Here is a 17,693-nt window from a genome sequence, read left to right as displayed (position 1 = left end):
CGGTAAATTTACCGAATCGGTAAATTTACCGATTCTGTAAAATGATGGCCCCTACATGTCAAACACCAAATACCGGTCGGTAACGGCCGAAATCGGCCGTTACCGACCGGTATTTGCTCTCCTACATAGCCTCGTTAACATCAACGCCACATCCTTCACCCTCACTGACCCTATAAGAAGTCGAGCATCAGTTTACAATAACTCATACTATAACCTTCTTGCGCTGGGATTGGGCAGATATGCACCACAAGGAAAGTTACAAACTAAACTAACTGCTGCCTCCCGCTACCACCAGGAGGAGAGAAACGTTTAACAATTTTTTGTTTCAGAAAACACACTATGTTGTGATGCTGAATCAAGGAAACATCAGCATGTAATTTGGATAGGAGTCAAAGGCCACAGTCCACAATGCAAAGAACATCTTCAGGCTTAGTAACTAAAAGTGTTTTGTGGCAGCTCGACATTTTCAGATTGGTGACAGGCCTTCGGTTTAGAGAAGACATAAAGCTATTGAGGTAAATCTTCTACTAATTGCTAGAATCGGGGTCATTAACATTAAGTTATTGATGAAAACATGTTATATTAAAATTGAGTTCACATGATTCAAACCCTAATAGAAGATTCCCCCCTTCTCTCTTTGCAACATCTCAGCAGACAGCTTCACCTGTCAGATGATAACAGTATTTTGTAACCAATGTTTTACACATATTTAGAGTTTTGTTTTGCCCCTTGCTAGTGACTGGATGGATTTTCTGTCTATTTCTATTTCCTGTTCATGATTTGATGACTTTCCTTCTTCTTCTTGTGTTTGCCCTGACCCTGAAGCATTTAGGTTTTATCCAGCATTTTGACTGGTAGTATGTATCCTTCCACTGCAGATATCAAGGAACTATTTTTCTTTCTGCTTTTTTTCTGTGGAATTTGAGCTTTAGTATTACAAGGGAGTGCATGTCATGCCTCCTTCTTCTCCCTCAATATCTCTGTCTATCTCTTTCTCACATACTTTCTCTCTTTCCCTCTTTTCCCTTCATTCACATCACCCTTCAGTCATCTTCGGTTTCCTCACCGTACTGTACTCTTCCCATCCGTTGCACTTCAATGGCAAAGCCAATACTGGCAACCAGCAAGCATTGGCAACCCAAGACTGACTGGCTTTGTCAGTGCTTCTTTTGTTTTGTTACTGATCACGTTCCATGTCAAATGTGGAAATTGCCAATTAGCATGTGTATATGAGGAAATCAAATCTGTTTTCCAGCTTTGCAGTTTCAATCCAAGTAACAATCAAAGTTATCTGAGTGTTTCATCCTGTCAGCTGCATTGGAAAGCATACTTTGCACTTTTTTCCGATGTACAGTCTACAAACCCCGGTTATGGCGTCCTAAACTGAACAGGATTGTATTATGAACAGTCAGAAGCCTGGAAAACAAACAAGTTACAGATAATCGCGTTCAGTCTTTCTTGGTTCACCTAAAATCGCCCCCCTCGCAATCTTCAGCCAGGACGTAGGTGCAGGAGCCCTGGAAGTGAAACATCTTCCCATCAAAGGTGCGGTAATGTGGGTCTCCGAAGGCAATGCAGGTGGCAGGACGGGGAATACAATGTGGACAGCACATTCCAGGAATCAGGGCCGGTGTCTCGTCCTGTAATGGTGAAGAAATGGTAATAGATCGGCAGGCAGAAGAAGAAATTATTTATCATCTCAATTGCATGTGTGGGTTCAACAGACTTAGATAAATATTCCCCCCGCTGCCACTCTTCTCTGAATATACATTATATGTGTGTATGTATATATAAGCACACAGACACACATATATGCATATATATGTTATTTATATATTGCGTTTATATATATATAATCACACATACATATAGATACATACATAGATTTATTCTTCAATTCTCTTTATTTATTTGAAAAGTTTTACATAGCGCGAACAAGACCCATGAGGGTATCAGATCGCTTTACAATTGAGCGATAGAGAGGAGGTATACAGATCAGACAACAGAGTGATTGAAAGCAGGGTGGCACCCTGTGCGACAATGTTTGTTGGCGCCCCCCCAATGACCAGCTCCGCCACGGATTCTTTCAATACCACCATTTGACAATGCCCCCCAAGTATCTGTAACCACTTTCTCTTGGATTCATTTAGTTTAATAGCGCCACTCATACCATTTTAAGATGCAAGAACACTCTACATCACACATGCATCGCACAGAGACAATCATCCTTGTACAAATCAGTATGAAGTAGAGGTTACATAAGACAGAGGCCTACAAAGGAGTAGGAATCACTTGTAATCCTTACTGGTAGGCAGTACAGTTTGAGTCCTTGGACTGGAAAAGCACAAATTCAGAATTTAAAATGTAACACCATTGTTAGGAGGTTTCTTTAATAATACGAATTGATTTCTCCCCAAATGATTCCCTTTTGCAAAATTAGGACAACGAAAGACTGGGCAAAAAATATATAGCTCTATTATTTTCTTTGCAATTGCTCCGGTCTTTCTCCAGGAAGAACATTAATCACCGGAGTTGTCATATTTATTGATGTTTGGAATCTGCTGAGTCAATGTACCCGGCATTAGGTGCTTTTGAAAGATGAACATAGCGCACCCACCCCAAATCAGCGCCTGGTGCAGTGGCACCGATCGCAACCGCCCTAGAGCTGGCCCTGATTGAAAGTACAGGCGCAGGAAAACTCCAGGCTGGCATAGCAAGGCATAATCATAAAGAGCCAAAGCATGTACTAGAGGTGAGAGACATGTGTCAGAGCAGGCCTGGAGAATAGAGGAACAAGAATAAGGAAAATGGATTACAAAAGTCACAGAAGAGGAAGATAGGGGATCTAATAACAAAGTGCATAAAGAAGTAACTCTCTGAAAACCCAAATCAAATACAATCATTAAAAGTCCGGTAATAAAGAAAGGAGAGGCAGACAAGTCTTTGAGTGCTTGTCGGGCGAGGGGGTTCTAGGGCAGGAATTTGTTCATCAATAGCGTTTTAACTTCCTTTTTGAAAGTTATCATTGAGGGTTTCATCCTGATGTCAGGGTGCAGGGAGTTCTAAATTCTTTCAGAGATACCCGAGAAAGCTTGATCATAAGTTTTCTTTTTATGGAATTTCTGCGATTTCAGCAGTAGGGTGCTGCCACTTCTGGAGGGTCTGTAAACACCAGATAGTGAAACTTTTTGTGTGAGGTATAGAGGGGTGTTGGAATTTAAGGCTTTATGGGCATGCAAGCAATTGTTTGTTGTATCCTTGCTTCATATGTGAGCCAGTTTAGGGATTTCAGCTCCGATGTTATATGGTGGGATCTTTTAGAGCCAGTGATGAGTCTATCAGCAGAATTAAGAGAGGCCCTTAGTGGAGCCATCTTCGATCTAGGGAGGTCACAAAGGGTTGCGCATCCATAGTCCTACTTGGAAATCACCAGAGATTGCACAGTATATTTGAAGTTGTTGGGGGGGGGGAGAAAAGGTTTTATTTTCCGTAGGACGCTCATTTGGAAGTTTGTTCCCTTGGTGAGAGCAGTAATGTGCTTCTGCATTTACAGGCTCTTGTCTAGCATTATGCCCAGTGAGCTTGTGGAGTCAATGATGTGTGGTATGCAGTTAAGAGCTGTTAGCTGATTCATCCATTCTTTGATGACAAATGACTGTTTAGGTGGGGCAATTAAAAGGAATTCCATTTTCAGACCGTTTAATTTGAGGAGAGGAGTTGGGAAGAGGAGTTGGCCTAACGGCTAGAGCGGTCGACCTTGAATCTGGGGTACCGGGTTCCAGTCTCAGCAATGACGCTGAACATCCTGTGATTCTGGGCAAATCACTTAATCTCCCTATGCCTAACAAAAATGTGTCCTCATGTAGCGCAACTGGTGCTATGTAAAGCACTCTGATACCCGATACCTTCGGGTAAAGTTCGAGCTATATAAAACTCTGTAAAAAAAAAAAAAAGATGCTTTTGCATCAGCCAGTTTTTGGCTTTCAGTTTCTGGCTTCCCAGATATCATCTGGGAAGGAGACTTTCGGGTACAGTTGGCTGTCATCAGCATACATGTGATAATGGATATTGGATAGTTTCAAAGTTTCAGTTAAAGGTTCCATGAACAAGTTAAAGAAAGTTGATGAGAGTGTAGACCCTTGAGGAGCCCCCAGATGATTAACCAAGGAGGGATTAGATAGAGACTAATTGCCCTTGAATCTATGAGTTCTATTGTGGAGAAAAGATGAGAACCAGTTGAGGATGGGCCCTGAGAGCCCCATCTTATGTTCCAGTAAGGTCGAGTAAGCAGTCATGTTTTACTGTATCGAAAGCTGGCGATAGATCAAGGAGGATCAGAAGGCAGGAATTGTTCTGATCCAGCATTTTGAGCGCATTGTTCACAATGTGGGTAAGAGCGGATTCTGTACTATGACCATGGCAGAAGCCAAATTGAAATTGGTCAAGTAGTTGGAATTGTGGTTACATAGCTGAATGTGGACACATTTCCCTATGAGCTTCGCCAGGATTGGAATGTTGGAGATTGGGCAAAAGTTGTGTAGGTCAGTGTGGTCTGCCGTTGGTTTTTTAAGATTAGTGGTAACCTGTCCAGCCTTAAGACTGGGATAGAGCTTTGGAGCAGGGAGGCACTGACTATCTTGGCCCATAGTGGGAGTAAGGATAGTTAATCTCATTGAAGAAATGTGATGGCAGAGTGTAAGAAAGTGGCTCTGTATATACTGAACCAAAGTAAAGTACAGTGTGCACAGAGTCCACAGTCCCCAGAGGTATGGCAGAGGCTAATGTTAGATATAACCTTACTCTCTAAAGTGGTAGCTTGGTCGAGCAGTAAGGCAGTATCAGAGGACAGTGTAAAGCATTTGTTGTACACACTCCGTCAGCAAATGGTCTCAAACACTCAAGAACTGAACGCTAGGCCAATTGTTTTAAATATAAAAATATATAGGGCCAGATGTAGGAGCCCTGATACTGGTCGGAAACGGCCGATTTCGGCCGTTTCCGACCGGTATTAGGGTTTTCAGATGTAGGGGGCTTAAAAATACAGAATCGGTATATTTACAGATTCGGTAAAATTACATATTCGGTAAATTACCGAATCGGTAAATATACCGATTCTGTAATTACAAATGTAGGTGGCACACTTTACAGTACCACAGGCCCTTAAGAGTCGGTATTTTACCACACAATCCTATTGTGTGGTAAAATACCGAATTCAGGTGTGCATGCACATCTGTGCATGCACACATGTGCAATGTGGCACACAGACATGCCACAAGTAGGTATCATAAATACTTTCTCAGAAGGAGAAGTTGCAATTGAATACTTTCAAATAGCAGTTGACCTTTAAATGCAATAGTTACAGTTGTTGCAATATGCAACACAAGTTAAACACAAAATAACATTGAGCTCAATGGGAAGTTTTAAGTAAATACAATAACATCACTTTATGGATGTGTTTCTTACTCAGGGCTGGATCCTGGATTCAGCCCTGGTGCATTTCCTGTAAATAGGTGAAAGAAATGGTTTTTGTTACACAGGCGATTTTTAAGGAATATTTGTAAGTTCTCAAAATCGACACTTAGAAGAAATTCTGGCAAAAATCAGGCAATGTATTCCTATGGGGGAAAATTGGGTTAACAGTAAATCACGGTTATAATTACTTTTCAGGTTCAGCGCTGGGCTGAAAGATACAGCACTGTGATCTCTCCCGAAAGCAGGTGAGTAATTTTGTTTTTGTTGTTTGGACGATTTTTAAGGAATATTTCAGAGTTTCAAAATTCGACAGAAGAATTTCCAAGTGAAAACTAGCCAATGTTACCCTATGGAGAAAATCAAGTTATCGGTCTTTGGGTAAGTACTCGACTGGTAGAGTTAAGGTTCTGGGGTAAGACTCAGGGGTCTCCCAGGGTCAGGTAAGTACAGTTGTTACACTCTCAGCGGCATAGGGGCAGCCGGGTGCAGAGAGAGTAGGCTCAATGTTATCCTATGGAGGATTGGGGGCCTTCGGTTGATGGCTGCTAGCAGGCAGACCACGCGTCAGTAGGAGCTGAGCTCCTGGTCACTTACACACGGTAAGTGGGGAAGTACAGTAGGATAGGTGCTGCACTCCCAGTGGCACTTGGGCGGCTGGGTGCAGGGTGCTTTTGGGTCTTTGGGCGCCCAATGTTATTCAATGGGAAAGCTGGAAGTTGAACAAAGGCTGCAGGCTCGGGGACGGAGATTCTTCAGGTGCGACCACCACTTCGAGAGGTAAGTTGGGATCTTGAAGGATAGGTAGACACCCAGGAGTTGGGCACAGGGGGTCATGGGGCGCCGGGGTGTCTTGTGACATCGGGAAATCTTACCCTCAGCTGGTCGCGGTTGGAGGGGTGCCTTGTTGTGAGGCTGCAAGCGTCATCAGGAGCGTTGAGGATTTCAGGTCACAATCGCCGGTGGGACGTCCTCATGATCTTTGTTCTCTCAGGCACAGGCCGGGCTCGGCGGGTGCAGAGTGTGCTGGATTTGGGGTTCCTGGCTGGCACCAAGGGTGTTGCTTGTTTGAGCAGAACCACTGCTCGTGGGAGTCCCAGTCTTTAGATGAGCAAGGCAGGTAGGTCCTCCGGGGTTTTCGAGCTTGCTGTCTGCTGGAGACGCCGGGGTTTAGCATGAGCAGGTTCAAGGATCAACAGGCCAGTAGGACTGGGGCCAAGTCAGTTGGTGTCGTCCTTTTGTTAGCAGCTTCATGGCAGGTCTTCTTTCTTCTTGTTCTTCTTCTTGTCAAAATCAGGATCTGAGGAAGGAAGGTTCAGGGTCCCCCTAAATACTAAATTTAGGGGTGTTACAGGTAGGGCAAGGGCAGGGACCAATGGGTCCCTGTCCTGGGGTGAGTACACCGCCTATCCTGCTCCTCTCCTGTGGGAGGGGGGCAGGTGCCTATCTCTGATTGGGTAGGGCTCCCCAGTCTCAAAATGGCGAGAGCCCAGAGATGTACTTTACCTTTCCTCCCCCTCCTGAGGGGTGGGGTTGGCAGAGGCTGGCACACCCCCTTTCCTTCCTTTGTTTTTCCTGACTGTCTTCCTGCCAGGCCAGTTGCTGAGTACAGCAAGTGGCCTGGAGAAGCTCACAAAGGCGGCATGTCTTTGAAGCTCCGCCTGCCCCTCCTGGGGGAGGAGACCTAGCACCTCGTCCCAGGATGTGCATTGTTGCAGGCCCAGTAGTACGGATGGCTCTCCACCCAGGGGTCCAGCAACATGTTTGCTGTGTGGCAGCCTAGGCAGCCTCTCAGTCCGGATGCTGGTTGTAGGTTAGGTTCAAGAGGCAACTCTAAGTTGCATTTTACATTAAATCCCACACTGGAATCAGTGTGGGTTTAATGTGCTGAGAAGTTTGATACCAAACTTCTCAGTCTTCAGTGTAGCCATTATGGTGATGTGGCGTTCGTAATGACAACCTCCCAGCACCATTTACTTTTAATGGCATCACTGCACCTACAGTGCCCAGGAATGGTCCTGGGGACTGTAGGGGCACAGGGCTCATACACCTGTGCCCACACCACTGGCATAGTGCACCCAGCTAGAGGGGTGACTGAGGTATGCCAGGGCAGTGTGTTTGTGGGCAAGGCACAAAGGGATGTGTGCCATGTCGACTCTCTGTTTAGTTCTGCACCAAGACACTCGGCCTGCAAAGGTCACACTGTGTGTGTCAGGGTACAGGGCCTCTAAGGGTGGCACAATAAGTGCTGCAGCCCTTAGGGGCCTTCTCTGGTCACAGTGTCCTGGGTACCTAGGGTACCATTTACCAGGGGCTTACCTGTGGCCAGAGATGCCAATTGGGTATAGGTTTCAAAACAGTTTTAGGGAAGGAACACAGGCCCTGGGTACCTGATTGGCCGGGACCCAGGGCACACCAAGGAAAAGTGCATCAGTTATCATGCAAAAAGTGGGGGGGTTACTGCAACAGAAACCTACTTTCCTACACAGAGGGGCTCTGAAGTGGTTGAATGGTCTCAATGCCGTGAGAGTTATTAGAATAGTGTTATCATCCAAGATTTTAAAAAGCTCCAAGAGGCATTGTTCTTGGGGGTATTAACTGGCACAAGTGGAGGTGCAAAAGACTGGGGAGGTTGGGGGCTGATAGGTAGTAAGATCTGCAGGAGCTCCATTGCAGTAAGCAGATCATATTCCATTTTTGTTGTCTTTTCAATGAAGAAAGTGGAAAAATCTTCGCAGTTCGGCAGTAGGCATGGTCCCATCGGGGGAAGATTGAGTTTGCTATTAGATTGAAGCTTAACAATTTATAAAAAATTTTTTGGTCGATTTTCAGCTTGCTCAAGTTGGTTTATGAAATAGTTAGCTTTACAGATTCTTATGCGTTTGTTATAGATGTTTTGATCTCAGACGTTTGATATGATCAAGGGACGACGAGGATCTCCACAATCTTTCAGATTCTCTCAGGTTTCTTCTTTCAGCATTTAGACTACCATTATACCAGGGTTTGGAGACTTTGGAAGGTATTCTTTGTAACTGTAAAGAAGCGACTGTGTCTAGAAAGCTTGTCACAGATTGGTTGGAGTGTTCAGTGAGGTCGTGGACATTTGACTTATCCTCGGGTGGGGGGGGGGGGGTAAAATGTTATTACTCAGGGTTGTCAGATTATCCAGGTTCATGTTTCGCAATTTTCTTTGCCAATGTTTGGGTTTTTTTGGTTGCATTTTATTAGTACCTACAGATTCTGTGATGAGGAAGGTGATGCAGTGGTTGTCCATCCAGTCGCAAGGGACAATAGAATCAAGTTGCGTGGAGTTGGGTTTACCAATGATTAAATCTAAAGTGGCTCCCTTGACGTGCTTAGGGCTGTCACATATTTGGGTGAGATTGGAGTCCATAAGGAAAGTTGTGAGGCTATTTACAGATCGGTTATTCATATAATTCCATTGGAAGTTAAAATCTCCAAGGATGATCTGAGTGGCGTGATGATCGACTTTAATGGAGATAATTTCCATAATCTGTTTGATGAAGGATAGGTTGTCTCGCAGGGTATGGTAAAGCAAGTGGAGTTTGCAGACTTGCCTATTGTTACAAGCAACCTCAATGCATAGGTATTCACATGATGGGAGAGCAGTGGAATGAACTTGTTTGACTACAAGATTGTTGCGGTATAGCTAGACGATAGCTCCCGCTTGCCCACTAGGTCTGTCTAACGTAATATTGTCATAGCTAGGAGAGACTAGTAGGTCAAGGGTAGGAGCAGAGGAGTCATTTAGCCAGGTTTCGGTCACCATTAGGAGATCCGTATCGTGAATGAGGATGAGGGCAGCAATATCTGCTGCATATCTTACTGCAGATCTGCAGTTGAGAAGCATGCATTTAAGCTTCAAATTGGTGTCGGCTTGAGTCGTGTGTGAGGTTGTGACTAGTGTGAGGTTGTTCTTGTTTAAGGCTATGGGATTAGCTCTGTGTTCTCTGTGCCGGTCGACTTGAATTGTCTAGATTTGAAACTTATTGTGTGTATTGTTGGCATACGTTGGGTCATAAGAGCGTAGGAGCGAGAGAATATCCTTGTCAGCAGTGGATCATTTGGTCTAATGGATCAAGTGGGTTCATCGGGGAAGGGTGAGGTTTTCCATTTGGAGTGAGGGGAGATCATGGTTGGTGAGAGCATTGTGAATGGGTAACGTGATGGAGGCCTGGTGCAGAAGTTAGTGGGATGGGCGTTATTTTGATTGTTTGTTTTCTGAGAATTGCTTAGTTGCCCGTTTTTCACCAGTTCAGAGGTGAGGAGTGAAATTCTGTATGATCTTGTCCAGTTTGGGTCCAAGTGAGGTGTAGGTGCTGGGATTCGAGACTTGACGCCGGTGGTTGCGTGGGTGGGAGGGGTTCAGGAGGATATTGCTGGAAAAATGTTGGCCAGGGGGAGCCATTCAAGGAGAGGTAAGCGGAGCAAGTTTTTGCGGGCGATGGTGTAGGGCGCAGCAATGGCTACATGAGAGCTGTGGAGTGAGAGGCTTCCGATTATTAGCCGGAATTGGAAGTTCAGTATCCGCCCATGTCAATGATAGTGTGGTTATAGGTCAAGGGTGTAGAAGGGGTAATTGTGTGATTATCGATGGTGTGTACCTCAGTGCTGGCTACTCTGGGAGAGCAGTGAGCAGGAAGACTAGTTTGGCGAATGATGAAGAGGGGCTCAGACCAACCAGGTGATGATGAGAAGTTGATGTTGAGTATGCTAATATCACTCGAGGGGTGAGGAATGAAGAGACAAGGGTCGAAACAGACGTCATGGCTGGGAAAGGATGTTGTGTGAGGGTCAAGGGGATTGCCCGAGGAACTGGAACAGCTATGGGAGGGGGCAGATTTCTTGTTAGTCACGAGTTTTTTATGGTGGGAAAAAAAATCTTTGAACATTTTGAGGTTGTGTACAGAGATTTGGATAAGGATAATTGAATCATTGTAAAGGGAGATGGTTGCTTCAATATGTAAATAGGTGAGGGGACAACCGTGATTCTTTGAACACAGTGATAATGAGCAATGAATATAGTGCGTTCCTCCACTGAACACGTCTTTTTGTATAGAAGATAAGATCACTAACTACACCTCCTCTTTTTATGCAGAAGAAAGGATCAGAGATAAAGGTTTCTGGGTAGGATTTGAGGAGTCTGTATTTACAGTTTTTAGATGCGTTCTTTGACAAGTTGGGAGGATATGTGATTTTATAAGCATTGTGGTCTGAAGGCTCCAATGCAGTAAGTATGGCTATTAATGATTAAGGATTCATGGTGAACTAGATGTAGCTGGGGGAAGGTGAAAATACAAAGTGTCACTGCTACGTTAATAATGAGTGAAATGAGTGAAAAGTCCTCTAGATTCCGTGTCACCTGCACGATGGAGCGCAAGTTAATAGTTCAGGAATGTTGTGTATACATATATATGTTATTGATATATTTTGTATATATATATATATATATATATTCACTGAAAAAACCATAGGTTATAGACCATATATAGTTAGGAATTAGCATTTAAAAAAACTTATTTTACTCACACAAAACCATTGAAATTCCATATATAGTTAGTTGCACTAACTATATATCGCGCACCCGCAATCCACTGCTGATCATGTCACATATTACATCATTCATGACATGGTCAGAGACATCACTGATGACATCACTGATGACATCTCAAATGACATCACTGATGACATCACTGATGACAACATCCAGTGACTGTATGTTTCTGTAAAGTTAAAATATGTCTTACATATTGAAGAATGAGTGGATGTATAAGTGTCTGGATGAAGGATTTAGTAGGTGCGTGACTGACTGTATGAGTGAGTGATTAAATATGTCTCACTGAATGCATGGGTTAGTGACTAAACTGTCTTAATTTGTGCATCCTTATGTCTGTTGTGATGTAAACTGCTGCATGTGTTGATCATTAGCTATACGAGAGGCTATATGTGTTATTAATTGGTTGCCCAAGTATTTCTATGGGAGATTGAGTTTGTGTGGGGGTGGCTGTAAGGTGTGTGACTCTGTGCATAGATGTGTGAGCAGTTTATTCACTAGGTGTATGAGTTCAAGAGTGCATGTGGAAACAGCTACATGGGCAGTTGAATGTGTGCATGAGTGTATTGATGAGTGAATGGATATCTCAATGCTACATGTCATACTAAATACATATGTAAAACACAGTACATGTGAGAGTTGGCATATATAAATAACTGTGCATGAGAGCCACTGAATGAGTGAGTGGTTGTATCGATCATTGTGAACTTGTATCAGGGATTGTATAAGAGAGTAAATATGTGTTAGTATATGTTTCAATAAGTAAGGTGTGTTTAACTGTATAGTTGAAGAAATGGAGGTGAGATTGTTTCTTTGCATGACTGACTGGGTGTGTGAGTAACTCCATGGATGAGTGGCAGTGTGTGAGTGTCTGTATACACTGAGTGTATCTAAGGTTATATTAGAGTCTGAAGAGGTTTATCGTATTAGCACAAGAATGATGTCAAATGAGATGTCATCAGTGATGTCATCAGTGATGTCATTTGAGATGTCATCAGTGATGTCATCAGTGATGTCACTGACCATGTCATGAATGATGTAATATGTGACATGATCAGCAGTGGATTGCGGGTGCGCGATATATAGTTAGTGCAACTAACTATATATGGAATTTCAATGGTTTTGTGTGAGTAAAATAAGGTTTTTTAAATGCTAATTCCTAACTATATATGGTCTATAACCTATGGTTTTTTCAGTGAATTTCAATGGTTTTTTAATAGCAAATATCATAAGCTGTCGAATGTCAAGTACGTGGTAAGTAAAAACATTTTCGTGTTTATGCACACTGATCTGCTTTGAATGCTGCCCCCCACCCCTCATTTCTATTAGGAGTACTCTCTCTTTGCAGATAGTGAAGGGTAGTTAACGCAGGCCTTTGCCCCCGTTGTAATCCGTCGTGCCTGCTTCTCTCTCCATTTGATTGATTGTTCTCTTTGGTTCATTCTCTATTTACAAACAAGCACAGAGTCGCAATACTCTGTTTAGTCTTTGCAGATAGCGAAAAATCGTGTAAAAAAAGAAAAGGAATCGAGCAAAATCAGTAGGCCACTAATGGGATCTCTTTTTGACCTCCCTAAAATAGAAACATTAGGAACAACCTGTTGATAATACCAATGTGTATGTACATAAGCGGCGTTCATTTGTGTTCACAGTACCCCTTCTTGATTGTTTGAATCGAGCATTGAATTGTTCGAAGTTGGTTCTCTTAAGAATCTTCTCTGCCTGCAAACGAGGAACAATAGGAATATTCTCTCTCCCTTTGCAGATAGTGAAGGGTAGGTAACGCAAACCTTTAACACGTCGTGCCTATTTCGTTCCTCATTGATTGATTGTTTCCCCAAACATTGACTGTTTGGGAATTGGTTCTTTTTGGAGGTATTCCCTGTTTGCAAATATACGTAGGAAAATCTTTGCAAATAGTGAAAGGGTACGTAATGCGGACCTTTCTCCCCCGTTGTAATCTGTCATGCCTATCTACTCCCCACTGATTGATGCACCTGTTTCACCCGGACCATTTACTAGAGATACGTCATCTGGCCCGACCAGAGAGCACCCCTAGTGAAAAGGACATATGGATTAATAACGAAGTGATCACTGTATCCTGTTAACAGAAACTTTAGCATGAAACAACCTGGAAAGAAAAGAATAGGAAAACGAAAATCAGTAGGCCACTGATGAACATAAACTTTTATTAAACAACGAACAAAGAAACGATAACATAACGTAATGATAAAACCTATTAATGTCCTAGAAACAAGAAAACGTTAGAAATATGCCAGTGGTGAGAGACCAGAAAAACAGTAAGAGAAACCAAATCACCCCTCGCTGTCCCACCGCCTGCCACGCCAAAAAAATCGATAGACTAGGGAAAATGCAAGTCAGTAGAACATCCGCCCCCACTCTGGAAACTTCCAAGGTGGGGCAGGGTTGCGGCTACGCCCAGCCGGGAGCAGCCCATATAAGGCGGATCCTGCTGCCACGCCTCGGCCAGGAGATCCTAACGTAGGGTGTAGCCGGAGGAGAGGCCGAGGCCAGCGGGACCCAGCCAGGGGATTGCCTTTACAACGCTGAAGAGTTTCAGGGGGGGGAAATGTCTCCTCGACCCTCCCCTCTCTCTCCCAGTCCGGCCGCGGTGGCCCTTGAGAGTTGCAGGTAGTCCCGCCACATGCTCTTCCGGTCCGGCCACCAACGGTCGGGGGGCCGAGGCCGACGGGATCCGGCTGCAGCCGATAAACCAAGAAACCCGTTCATGGGGCCAGAGCCAGGGGCGTCCGGCCGACATTCACCGGAAGCCCGGCCCGAAGACGGACGGGACACTTCTTCTCTCTTGAATAATGGCTGCGACAACACTGGGGGGGGATGTCTTGCACATGCCTCCGACCCCCCCCCCCCCCTCGTCCTCATCGCCTGGTCCGGCCATAACAAATCTCAAGCGAGACGCCGTGGGGTGCACTGGGAGGGAGAGACGATGCGAACAGGCCTCTCCCGCCTCCCCAGTGGAGGCTTCCCACCTGCACCCTCGGCGCTCCAAGCGCCCGGAAAAGGGTTCTTCCACTGTGGCGATGCTGCAACGTCTCGCCCGGCAGGGTGGAGCCCGTCCGCTCATTTGACCCCGCGATCGCCAGTAGCTACCGAACTCTCAAAATGGCGGTCGACCTGGCAAGAGCGGGCCCAGCATAAAGAAATGGCCCGGTCACTGGTTGACTCCACCACCGTAGTCCTCCACGACCTTGAAGATTCTACAGGAGCCGCGGGAGTCTCCGACCCCCGCAGACACCCCCGATGGGGAATGACTGCCATAATCGCCCGTGGAGTGACGAAACTGTATCCGCGGGACGTCGGCGCTCCCATGCTGGCGCCAGCCTCACTTTGAATTACTAGAATCCTGCAGACCTCAGTTCCGGTGAAAGCACAGTGTGACCCGGTAGGAAAAATTGTTGCACCCCCTCCCCTTTTTGACTGATAGTTCAAACCACCGATCCTTTCCTTTGCCCTTTTAACGGAACTTTGGACTGCCTCCCCCTCTTTTACATTTTCTAGAGAAAACAAAACATTAACCACTACATTAGCATAGCAGTTGACACCAGAACTGTTTTCAAATTGAAAACCAACAACATCTTCAACAGAATCCTTTTTGTTTCTGCTGTGACCCTGCTACAGCACAGGCATTGTCCCCAGCAGTAATTCTGCAATGCCGGTAAGAATAGCTGTGGTGCCTACTGGACTCACTCACCCCCGCGGCGCCCCACGCCGTTATTTGCTGGGCGGCAACTTACTAGACATCACTTTCGTGCCATCTAGATTTCAGCGCGTTCTGCTGCCTTGGAACTATTCGCACAACAGACTGCTACTGACGACCCACCCCCAGGCAACATCTTCTGAATTTTCATAATTTGAAAGAACTAGTAACATGTCCTCATCAGGAATTCAAAAGAAATTGCCACGGTCTCTTCGTTGTTTAAATGTTTTTACTGTTTTTGTTTTGTTGTATATATTTATATGTTATTAAAGTTTTATATTCCTACTACTTTGTTGGAGTGCTATATATTTTTAATGTGACACATAATTGTCAAAACTTTGATGTACAAAGAGTCATTCCTGGAATCTTCCGCTTCAGGCTCGGTCCCCTCCACAATCACAATACAGGATGGTTTTCAGATAGTAGGAACACGTGTGGTGTGACGGATCTCATCGGGTGTGGGCCTTGATCTACTATAACTCCTTTAAAGAGGGGTGATTCTTTACAGCTGGAGCCATAAACTACATCTGCAGGGCTAGCTGATAGCCTGGACAATCGGACACAGAGGAAGAGGAGTGTCAGAGGGTGCGGTAGTGAATAGGGCGAAAGGGAGGTGTCGGGCGGGCACAGAGTGTGATTCTCAGGGAAGAGCAGCGCAGATGGGGGGAGGTTTATTGCCCATGCATAAGACAGAGAGCGGGGGTGACCAGTGCCTGGGGAAGATGCTTGCGAGGGTGGGGAGCCATGCTACGAATCGACAGCGTGCAGAGAGTGGGTCTGGTCAAGGCATCTAAAATGGCTGCCGTGCACGACAAAAGTGTGGCATTTCAAAAAAGGCAAGATGGCGCAAACAATGTTTTTCAACACTTCCTCATTTCCTTCGAATCGAACGTTAACAGACGTTGGTGCATATTACCAAAGTTAAGCGATATTTATCGCTAACGATGCTTACCAACGAATTTTTTACCGCTAAGCATCGTCAGAAATTATCGAAGATAAACCTTGCTATTATCAAGGTTTATCGCAAATGCGATAAAAAACGGCCGCAATGCATGAATATCGCTAAAAAGTCAGCGATATTCATGCATTACCGAGCTAATGCTCTTAGCCATGTTATCCACCTCCCATTGGATAACATGGCTAAGAACTGCTCAGGGCAGGTATAACTTTTTGGAGATATTCGCGCTTAGCGCGAATATCTCCAAAAGTTGGTAATAGGAGATAGATATCTTGCATGTTGTAATGCAAATTATTGTGGTATATGGAACTCATACCATAATCTCTCAGGAAAGCAGAAACTGATCCTTTTGGGACCGCCTGAAAAGGCCTACGGGGTGAGGGGTACTCTACTTTGCCCCCTTTTCACGTTCCGAACTATTTTATTTTACTCTCTTCTGTAATTACACAAAATAGCAGCGATAAGATGCATCGGAGACACACAGTGAGAGAAAGGAGGCCGGAGATGAAGAAGAGATGTCAAATACACATTGGAGATAATATAGTGGCAGAAGGGAAGTAAATATGAGTAAACTTACCATGTAACATAAAAATGTTGCACTCTATACTATAAGTCTCATTTTATACTACAATCACTTCGCTACAACCTCATAAATTAAAAATAAAAATGAATAATGTCTCAAACAATTTTTGATTTCTAAATATAAATTTATTCTTCAGAATTTTCTAAATTTGAAAGAACTAGTAACATGTCCTCATCAGCAATTTCCTCAAGAAATGTCTGCAATGATGATTCTTGTAACTCTATGGTCTCCAAACATTCGATAAATTCGCCATCAACAGATTGATCAAAAAAATCATTCAAGTCATCTCCTCCTTGTGACAATATTTCATTATTGGTGCTGTCAATTTCAATCAATGTAGTGGAATCATTCAAGTCATCTCCTCCTTGTGACAATATTTCATTATTGGTGCTCTCAATTTCAATCAATGTAGTGGAATCATTCAAGTCATCTCCTCGTGACAATATTTCATTATTGGTGCTCTCAATTTCAATCAATGTAGTGGAATCATTCAAGTCATCTCCTCCTTGTGACAATATTTCATTATTGGTGCTGTCCATTTCAATCAATCTAATGGAATCATACAAGTCATCTCCTCCTTGTGACAATATTTCATTATTGGTGCTCTCAATTTCAATCAATGTAGTGGAATCATTCAAGTCATCTCCTCCTTGTGACAATATTTCATTATTGGTGCTGTCCATTTCAATCAATCTAATGGAATCATACAAGTCATCTCCTGCATGTGACAATATTTCATTATTGGTGCTCTCAATTTCAATCAATGTAGTGGACAATTCAAAAGAAATTGCCACGGTCTCTTCATTGTGAGCCATTTTATTTTGAAATTGCTTGCTGTAAATTGCAGAAAAAAATAATCACTTTCATTTATCGTTTTTAGTAATACATAATATAAAACTAACTTTATCAAGTATTTAGTATAACAGAAAGGACTGCAAATAAATAACAGAAAACATTTTTCAAATTATCTTCAAGTGTACAACATAGTTCCCCTTACAAATTAACAACTCACCTTTTTAAAAGTAGGAGAAGTGTTAGTACTGTGTAAATCAAACACCAGAAATTCACCACCAAAAATTCCTCACAAATGTACCTCAGACAGTAGTATCACAAAATGGCTGTGGTTTCCTCTCATTTGACATATATACATAACCAATTAACTTTCATCACACACAAATACAAAACCAAAGTAACATTTTAATTGGTTCTAAATTTCAACACTTTCAAATGTGTTTTCCCCATGCAATTTTCCATAGGACATTTACATACGTCTACAGCCTGAATGGCTGAACGGAATTACACCAAACTTGGCAAAATGGTACATCAATCCTAAGAGGTCAGGAAGGATCTACTATGCCCCCTTATGGTC

At 43.7% G+C, this 17,693-nt stretch overlaps 1 protein-coding gene across 1 annotated transcript in view; it reads right to left on the bottom strand.

The window, feature by feature from the left end:
• KCP (kielin cysteine rich BMP regulator) overlaps positions 1 to 17,693 on the bottom strand; it is a 622,724-nt gene that overhangs the window by 39,571 nt on the left and 565,460 nt on the right. The window contains exon 54 of the mRNA XM_078677796.1: positions 1,468 to 1,640. Coding sequence (XP_078533922.1) covers positions 1,468 to 1,640 — 173 coding nt within the window. The remainder of the gene's footprint in view (positions 1 to 1,467; positions 1,641 to 17,693) is intronic.

The sequence above is a fragment of the Lissotriton helveticus genome, chromosome 1_1, assembly GCF_964261635.1.
Source record: "Lissotriton helveticus chromosome 1_1, aLisHel1.1, whole genome shotgun sequence".
In the NCBI taxonomy this organism is placed as follows: Eukaryota; Metazoa; Chordata; class Amphibia; order Caudata; family Salamandridae; genus Lissotriton; species Lissotriton helveticus.
Note: the sequence above shows the minus strand (reverse complement) of the source record. Positions and strands in the feature narration are given on the sequence as shown.